The 9,960-nt window shown below is 51.5% G+C and overlaps 1 protein-coding gene across 1 annotated transcript; it reads right to left on the reverse strand.

The window, feature by feature from the left end:
- Positions 1 to 202: 202 nt before the first annotated feature.
- Positions 203 to 9,612, reverse strand: LOC144941687 (G-protein coupled receptor 146-like). The gene is made up of 2 exons (XM_078868102.1): positions 9,535 to 9,612; positions 203 to 1,450 (listed from the first exon to the last, which is right to left on the reverse strand). The coding sequence occupies exon 2, from the start codon at positions 1,440 to 1,442 to the stop codon at positions 270 to 272; it is 1,173 nt and encodes a 390-aa protein (XP_078724228.1). The 5' UTR covers positions 1,443 to 1,450; positions 9,535 to 9,612; the 3' UTR covers positions 203 to 269.
- Positions 9,613 to 9,960: the final 348 nt, after the last annotated feature.

Below are 9,960 nucleotides of genomic sequence, written 5' to 3' on the forward strand. Positions count from 1 at the left end.
CTTGTGCCAACTCGCTGCATTTTAGCTGCCCAGCGCTTCGCTCGCTCACAGAACACACACACGCGTACTTACAAACACACACAGCAACAACAATCGCCATTCGCCACTAAGTGGCGGGTGACGTCACCACGGCGCTTGTGCCAGGCTATGTGCACGTTGAGGCCGCGAAAAGTGTCGAATGCCCGTTGGCAGGTCACGGGGCAGACCCAGGTGCCGAATACACACACGTACATACAAACACACAAACACACGCACGCACGCGCCCGCACCTACACGGCTTCTGTCAGGGGCAGCGACGAGTGCCGGCTGTAGCGTCGCCTCCCGCACCGCGACCCGAGCGCGGCCCCCACGAGCCTCGCACGCTCCGCCACTCCACGGCACATGCGCGCGTACACGCACGGCGCCACGCACGGGGGCGCGTATGCGAGCATCTGTGCCAGCGCCTTGACCAGGCGGAACGAGGGCCTCCTCCTCACGGCGGCGAACACGCCGGCCCCGACGGTCGCGTAGAACGGGGCCCACAGCGAGAAGTGGACGGGCACCGCCACGAGCGCCATGCGCAGCGCACCTCTCTGCGCTTCCCGCTCGGCGGCGTCGTCGTCGTCAACGCCACCGCCACCGCCGCCGCGTGACAGCAGACGCGCAGCGCACCACGCGCTCACGCACGAGCCCGCGACCGGCACGACGAAGCCCGTGACGACGAGCGAGACGTCGGCGAGCTCGCGCACGCCGAGCGCCACGCAGTCGAGGTGCCCGCGCCGCGAGCAGCCGATCTGCAGCGCGGCGGGGAACGCGGCCAGGCACGAGCCGCCCCACAGGAAGGCGCACACGTGCGGGGCGCTGCGCGCGTCCACGAGCGGCGGGCGCGAGCCCGCGGGTAGCGCCGCCTCCAGGTACGCGTCGAAGGCGAGCAGGGTCACCGAGTAGGCGCTCGCCAGCGCCGACACGTGGAAGAGGACGTAGGCCGCGGCGCAGCCGTACGCGCCGCGCGGGTCGCGCTCGGCGGCCCCGTCCGTCGCGTCCGTCGCGTCGTGCGTCAGCCCCGTGAGGTGCGCTAGAGCCACGCTCAGCTGCAGGGCGTTGGCCAGCGCGGCGCTCGTCACGTACACGTCCACCGCGGACGGTTGGCGAGCCGCGGCGCTCCGAGAATGAGGAGGTGGAGGAGGAGAGGCGCCTCCGCCGATGGCGGCGAGAGCGCGGCGTCCACCGCACAGGTTCACGGCGGCCACGCCGAGATTGAGGAGCAGCGCGGGAGGCACCAGCGTGGCCAGGAAGATGGAGCAGATGGTGGCGAGGACGACCTCGCCCTGACGATGGTCCCAGCCGCACGACGTCTCGCGGAGAAGTCGCCCGCTGCGCATCAGAGTGAAGTCGCGTGTGGCCAGAGTGCACGCGTTGCCCAGGGCCTCCTCGTGCCACGGGTCAGGGACGCAGTCCCACATCTTTCCCCCTGCACATAAATGGGGGTGGGGGGGTAGACGGCGCTAGTTCGCAGAGAGAGGGGCCGCTGTGTATGTATGTGTACTGCTTGCATGTTAACAGCATGGTTACTTCTTCTTGGTTTTTTCGGTAAAGTCACGTAGAAGGGAAATAATAAAATAAGAAAATTTAAACATAGTAAAATAAAATTATAATGTTTTATTTGTATTATTTTATTATTTCCCTTCTACGCGACTTTACCGAAAAAACCAAGAAGATGAATCCCTGCAGTCACGAAAGCTTTCAATCGAAAGCATGGTTACTGTTGTCATGAACTCCACCCGTGTTGAGGACTCGGTTTACCAGTCTGACTGTTTCGTCTCAGCCACACCGTTTCCAATCACGACCACACTGCAGGTCACAATAACACGCTCACTCACTCATCCACTCACCACACCGCAGGCCACAATTCAAGGAACGTATTAACTCTCATCTATCACATGTTCAGTTGTGCTGGTTGTTGCTGGCCGCTTTGCGTTTTGGCTTGTGGCCAGCAACCGTGATTTTAATAAAGGTGTGGGTTGTCAACTTACAAGTCTACAAGCAGGTGTCGGCCGTGCTGATGATTGGAATAATCTCTCTGTCACTTAAACAACAATACTCCTTGATGAAACTACGTTGTATGAGTCACCTAACGGGGTTTTAGGCTTCGTCCTCCGGCACCCTGTCATTGTGGACTCACCAAGTTTATGCAATGAATGAACGCTCCATTGATTGCGAGTGACCCGAGTAAGAGATTACCTATAACCGCCACATAGTGACTATTGATATCTATTGGCTGTACGCTAGCATCGTCTATTTTCGATACGGCTAAGTGTTTTTTTTTTCTATTTACAACGGGACAAATATAGATCATACTACCCGCTAAAAAATACTTAATACACTCGTTAATAACACTGCCTTAAGAGGAACAAAAATATACATGTAAGTATTGACGTTTCGGGCAATTGCCCTTGTTCATTGTTTTGCTATGAATAAGAGACATTGCCTGCTGCGACGTTAGTTCGAATCCGGGTTTCAGCCACTCGTGATTAAATCAGCTTCTCCAATCTAGTTAGCTGATGAGTCTCAGCCCAGTCGCCATCAATGACTGCACACCAATCCATCTCATGAAATTATTTGTTTTCACTTAATTCAGCATAGGACGGATTGAATGCCACGTGACGAACACCTGTATAGCATAGCGTGCGGGAATGTGCACCGCCCCCTCGTGTGTATGATATGTAATTGCAGGCACCACAGTAATAGTTCTGTGATGTCATCTTCCGCGGGCCTTTCTCGGACACGAGGTGATGTTACTCAGCTTGTGTGGAGAGGTCCACAGGCCTAGGGGAAGTCCTTCCGCTCATATCCGCGAGATTCTGGCGATTCGATCTCCCGGCTCGACAGTTCAATGATCAGTTTCTTAAATCTCCCTTCCCCCTCTTCCATCCACCCACCAGTTGAATAAACGGGTAGATCACAGTGAATTGATGGGCATGTCGCGTGTGGTGAGGTCAAGCGTGGTTACTCCCAACTCTTCCAAAACATCTGGCCAGCGTGGAAGAGTAGGCCAAATACAATATATGTCTCTGGAGTGTGCTCAAGTGGAGGCCCTAAGCAAGAAATTGCAGGGCTGAAGGTTTACCGACTGGTGCATAAAACAATGACGCTTTGACGACGTCCACTTCTCGGATTCGAACTCAGCTGTAGGGGGTGTGAAGCAGTGTTTCCTGACCAACACCCCACCGCTAAGCACACACACGTGTACACGTATAGCTTAAACAGCATAACGTTATCATTGCTGCATCACGCTTCAGCGCTTTGTTAACCCACTGCTGGATAAAGGTCCTCCCAGCTCACGTTGCGTGGATTATTGGACCATACTTCACCACGCTGGTCAGTGCGGATTGGTGATGGTGGGGGGGGCAAGATCGATTCAAGATATCGATAGCCACTGATGTTAGCCATGACCGCGAATCAAACTCAGGCCATTGGGTTCGTGTTGCGGTGCGCCAACGACTGTGCCACTGCTCCACTCCTCGTATTATGTGACAATTATTAAATAATAATTAGTTTTATTAGAATATACAGCCCATGGTCAATCCACTGCTGAATGAAGGTCTCCACAATACCATGTTGGTCCTAGGGCTTGTTTGGCCAGACCTCACCACGCTGGTCAGTATATATATACTGTTCGTGTGTGTATATAGCCAGACAAAAAACGTGTTATTCTTACCTTGCTGCTGAGCGAATTCCGCAAGCATAAGAAATGAAACGATCGGATCGATTGCCTTCCCGTAGTAGTCGTGCTGGTGGGGTGTGGGTTAGTTACAGCGTGCGGAATCCGTGCGCACAGCTTCTCAGCTGTGAAAGTCCCTCACTACAGCTGGTGTGTGTGCGCGTACGTATGACCGTGTTGTATGAGTACGTGAGTAGATCATCTTTGTCTTTGGGGAGCGGCTATGCAGCGGTTATCGCGCTGCGCCAGGAACCCGGCGACCCGAGTTCGATTCTCGCTCACGGCCAACGCCAGTGACGATTATCCGAACCGGTGCCGGGCCTCCCCTAGGTCAACTCAGCCTCAAATAAGTAACCTGGTGCAGTAGACAAAGGCGGTCTGGCGCGGTGCTGGCCACCCACCCCCTTGTTTACCTGTGCTGGCTAACAACACTTGTCCCAAGCGTCTGTTGAGGCTATAAGGGGGCTCGTTGTCTTTGTTGTTTGTGTGACTATGTGAGAGCGCGTGGCCATTCTCGATAATTCGTCTGAAGTTCATTATCTTTCGCTTTATCACCGAAGTCCGTCCGCACCCGTCGCCTGCAAAAGTGTCCCGCCCTGCACGCCTGTGTGTGTGAGGGGGCTAAACGGGCGCGGCACGGGCTGGAGAAGAGATGGAGTGATGTGGTACAAGAGGATGTGGAGCTGAGTGGACTTGCCGATAACTGGTACCAGCGGTGTCGAGATCGGCCTCTGTGGAGGAGGCTCGTGATGGACGCTACTGTGCACTTGGAGGCAGTCGCCCTCCAACAATAACCGAGGGCAGATGAGCGACGTTCACAACATCGAGCGGAGCGCCAGATGGCTAAAGTACAGCAAGTTGGCACAGTAGGGGGCACAGGTGGTGCATCAGCCAGTCATCTCGGTCATCTCGGTCAGTCGACCCGTGGCACCTGGGTCTGCCCCGTGACCTCCTGCCAGCGGGCGTTCGACACTTCACGTGGCCTCAACGTGCACATGGCCTGGCACAAGCGCCGTGGTGACGTCACCGCTACTTAGTGTTGTTGTCGTGTGTGTACGTTTAGGTGTGTGTGTGTCTGTTCACGCGTGTGTACGTGTGTGTCTTTGTTCGTGAGCGGTAGGGTAGGGGCTAACGCACCACGCTGCAAACCCGAAACAACCCTCGTTCAATTCCCGCTCACAACTACATAACAGTGGCAAATATTTGAACAGGCTGTGGGACTCCCCCTAGGTCAACTCAACCTTAATTGAGTATCCTGTGTGACGTTTAAACATCAGAACTGGGAAGACAAAGGCGGCCGGGCGTGGTTCTGGTCACCCACCCCCGCGTGTGACGTGCTGGCCGAAATAGGTGCTCGCTAACAGCAATTGCCCGATAACAGTACATTAATGTATATACGACGGGAGTCTGTATTCTGTGTGCACTTGTCTGTGTACGTATGTGTGTATGTATGTATGTACGTTTGTGAAAGCGGAATGATCGGGGGCGATGATTTGTGGTTGTGGCGGCACGCCACGAGTGAATAACAATTATACACAAACATTGTTCGTGGTTCACGTTCCTGCTGCTACCGCTGCTGCGATGGCAGTGTTGCACAAACAAATAATGAATCAGGACACAAAACCCCTCCACAACGCAATCGTCTACAGCACCACTGCTCTAAATTGCAACAAAAACAGAAAATAGGCGACGTTTCGGGCAATGACCCTTCTTCATAGCGGAGAGAGAAAGAGTGCCCAGAGTAATTCGAGTGAATACTCGTAGGAGACTTGCACTTTCGACCTTTGAGGGGGGGGTGGCAGTTTCCTTGCCAGTGGCCACGTGGCCGTAGCGCTCTCGTGTGGTGATGGTGGTCACGCGTCGTCTAGACGCCGCCGCCGACGACGCTGGCCTCTCAGTCCGCCTGTGTTGTCGACGTGGATAAGACCCCAAGCGTCTTTAAAGGTCGCAGAATTGGCACGTACGGGGCGAGCTATCAAAGGCAAACACTTGGCCAAAACTTGACCAACCAGTCACCAGTACCAGCCCTTCCAATGACCCACACACTAACTAGTTCACCACTAACTAGTACCAGCCCTCTCACTGACCTCCTAACTAGTCCACCAATAACTAGTACTAGCCCTTCCAATGACCCACATACTAACTAGTCCACCAATAACTAGTACCAGCCCTTCCAATGACCCACAGACTAACTAGTCCACCACTAACTAGTACCAGCCCTTCCAAAGACCCACAGACTAACTAGTCCACCACTAACTAGTACCAGCCCTTCCAATGACCCACATCCTAACTAGTCCACCCCTAACTAGTACTAGCCCTACCAATGACCCACACACTAACTAGTTCACCACTAACTAGTACCAGCCCTCTCACTGACCTCCTAACTAGTCCACCACTAACTAGTACCAGCCCTACCAATGACCCATATCCTAACTAGTCCACCACTAACTAGTACCAGCCCTACCAATGACCCACATCCTAACTAGTCCACCACTAACTAGTACTAGCCCTACCAATGACCCACATCCTAACTATGGGAACCTCATTTGCCAGTAAAAATATGATAATTGGTTCTTTACCCTTCTATCTGGCAACAAAACTGACACCTTTTTACAAGGAGTCATGTTTGAATAGACCGCAATACCTGCAGTCATAATACAAACAAAAGAACATAACTCTGATAATGTGCACTGTCCTTGAAGTGGACCAATCAACTTCAAGGACAGTGCACATTATCAGAGTTATGTTCTTTTGTTTGTATTATGACTGCAGGTATTGCGGTCTATTCAAACATGACTCCTTGTAAAAAGGTGTCAGTTTTGTTGCCAGATAGAAGGGTAAAGAACCAATTATCACATCCTAACTAGTCCACCACTAACTAGTACTAACCCTTCCAATGACCCACAGACTAACTAGTCCACCACTAACTAGTACCAGCCCTCTCACTGACCTACTAACTAGTCCACCACTAACTAGTACCAGCCCTACCAATGACCCACATCCTAACTAGTCCACCACTAACTAGTACTAACCCTTCCAATGACCCACAGACTAACTAGTCCACCACTAACTAGTACCAGCCCTACCAATGACCCACATCCTAGCTAGTCCATCACTAACTAGTACTAGCCCTTCCAATGACCCACATCCTAACTAGTCCACCACTAACTAGTACCAGCCCTACCAATGACCCACATCCTAACTAGTCCATCACTAACTAGTACCAGCCCTTCCAATGACCCACATCCTAACTAGTCCACCACTAACTAGTACTAGCCCTACCAATGATCCACAGACTAACTAGTTCACCACTAACTAGTACTAGCCCTACCAATGACCCACATCCTAACTAGTCCACCACTAACTAGTACCAGCCCTACCAATGACCCACATCCTAACTAGTCCACCACTAACTAGTACCAGCCCTACCAATGACCCACATCCTAACTAGTCCACCACTAACTAGTACTAACCCTTCCAATGACCCACAGACTAACTAGTCCACCACTAACTAGTACCAGCCCTTCCAATGACCCACATCCTAACTAGTCCATCACTAACTAGTACTAGCCCTTCCAATGACACACATCCTAACTAGTCCACCACTAACTAGTACTAACCCTTCCAATGACCCACAGACTAACTAGTCCACCACTAACTAGTACCAGCCCTCTCACTGACCTACTAACTAGTCCACCACTAACTAGTACCAGCCCTACCAATGACCCACATCCTAACTAGTCCACCACTAACTAGTACTAACCCTTCCAATGACCCACAGACTAACTAGTCCACCACTAACTAGTACCAGCCCTACCAATGACCCACATCCTAGCTAGTCCATCACTAACTAGTACTAGCCCTTCCAATGACCCACATCCTAACTAGTCCACCACTAACTAGTACCAGCCCTACCAATGACCCACATCCTAACTAGTCCATCACTAACTAGTACCAGCCCTTCCAATGACCCACATCCTAACTAGTCCACCACTAACTAGTACTAGCCCTACCAATGATCCACAGACTAACTAGTTCACCACTAACTAGTACTAGCCCTACCAATGACCCACATCCTAACTAGTCCACCACTAACTAGTACCAGCCCTACCAATGACCCACATCCTAACTAGTCCACCACTAACTAGTACCAGCCCTACCAATGACCCACATCCTAACTAGTCCACCACTAACTAGTACTAACCCTTCCAATGACCCACAGACTAACTAGTCCACCACTAACTAGTACCAGCCCTTCCAATGACCCACATCCTAACTAGTCCATCACTAACTAGTACTAGCCCTTCCAATGACACACATCCTAACTAGTCCACCACTAACTAGTACCAGCCCTTCCAATGACCGTGGCCCTCTCGCTGACCATAACCTTAACTCGTCATCCAGCCACTGATGTTAGCCCTTCACTGACCCTATCCCATGCACGTACGATCACTCATGATGACCGTAACCATGAGCGACTATCCGACCGGTCACTCGCGCTGTGACTCTACTCAACAAGACGTGTGCTTAGAATCGTTCTCCACGCACCACTTTACCCTCTTGACCTTGAGCTTCCTCGAAGTCCTTCCTACAGCAGTGTCGTGAGCGAATAATTGCAGGGCTGCGCTTTTGGCCACTGCGCAAATTAAATTCCAAGTACAGTACGCTCTATATCAGGGGTGTGGAACCTTTTTTCTGCCAAGGGCCATTTGGATATTTATAACATCATTATGCGGGCCATACAAAATATATCAACTGAAAAATGTGCCTGTTATATTTGGTGAAACGTTTAATTAACTCACCCCTTAATGTGATGGCTGGAACTACTTCTCTTTGGCGAGGCGTGTGATGTTAGCTGACTATTGATGATGTTGCTACTCGCAGCTGCTTTTCCAGGTTTGCTCCTAGATTTTTTTAATTTCGAGTCCCGCCTGCGGTTGCCTTGGCAGGGCCACACCAAATGATTCCGCGGGCCTCATACGGCCCACGGACCGAACGTCCCCCACTACTGCAGTCTATATGCTCAGGCAATGGTTCTCAACATGTTCAGGCAGTTGTTCTAAACATTGTTTGGCTACTGTACACCACCCCTTGTTGAAGTTAGTCTCAAACGAGCACTCCCTTGCTCGACCCAACATGGTTTCTGAGACATGAACGCACGAATCGTGACATCTATGGTTTAACCAATTGTACACTTTGTGAGGTATCCTAATTAGCGAGTGGCTGCAAGCGAATTACCAAAAATAATAATCAATAACGGACTCTGCATGCGTGCCGTGATTGGTTGGCGCACGCTGGTTGCTCTTGGAAAACCCAACATCGTTGACGATCAATGAGTTTATAGAAAGTAATTTTACATCTTTCCAGGTTACCACAAGGATTACAAAATGTATCATAGTTATTTCATATTGGCAGATTCATACGCGATTAATCACCAATGGCACCCATTGTATATTATATAATTTGACGCATTTATACATCGCCTCACGTACCACCTGGGACATTGCCCCCGGTTGAGAACCACTGTTCCATCAGACCCGTCCCATGCCTTGGCTGGCACACCGCCCAATCCAGTAAGCAATCGATGCAAAACAACAACAACAACAGGACAACAACAGGGTTAGCGAGCGCCTATGAAGGCCGGCAGGGCACACAATGGGATGGGTGTTGCCAGCACCACGCCAGGCCGCCTTTGTCTCCCCAACGCTGATGTCTACTAAACCGTAACCAGGATCGCACACTTACTCATTTAAGGCCGAGTCGACCTAGGGGAGGCCCAGTACCGGTTCGAAATATTGATTGGTCGTGATTGTGCGCGCACGCAAGACACTCACGCTTACTCGACGACCCGCTCGTTAGCCCTTCGGAGATGGATGGTGGTGGGTGGTGGTGGTGGTTGTTCTTTGTGTGAGTGGGAGGTGGTCAGTGAGTGGCTTCTGTATCAGGAAGGGGCCAAGATACGCTTCACGGAAACGATTTGGCAATTTGGCCTGTCGTGTTGGGACATCGCCCTTGGGCCGGCATGCGACTTAGTCTAAGTTGACTCAGCCTCAAATACGTACATCTGCAAGTACCCCAGGGGATTGGGGGATGTGGCCGCGAACGTCGACATGTCGATTAATAGAAATATCGATTAATAGAAATGTCGATGATTTGAGCTCACGAACGCAAGCAGCGTGCGTAAAGAATACGGACAACTTGAAACTTGGAGGACGGTAAAACCCATTGAAATCGTGATACATTATAAACTGTTAATACAA

Source organism: Lampetra fluviatilis, chromosome 1, assembly GCF_964198595.1.
Source record: "Lampetra fluviatilis chromosome 1, kcLamFluv1.1, whole genome shotgun sequence".
NCBI classification, from domain to species: domain Eukaryota; kingdom Metazoa; phylum Chordata; class Hyperoartia; order Petromyzontiformes; family Petromyzontidae; genus Lampetra; species Lampetra fluviatilis.

Excerpts from the sequence above, each read along its gene's own strand:
- LOC144941687 (XM_078868102.1), bottom strand. The coding sequence starts at position 1,442 with ATGTGGGACTGCGTCCCTGACCCGTGGCACGAGGAGGCCCTGGGCAAC.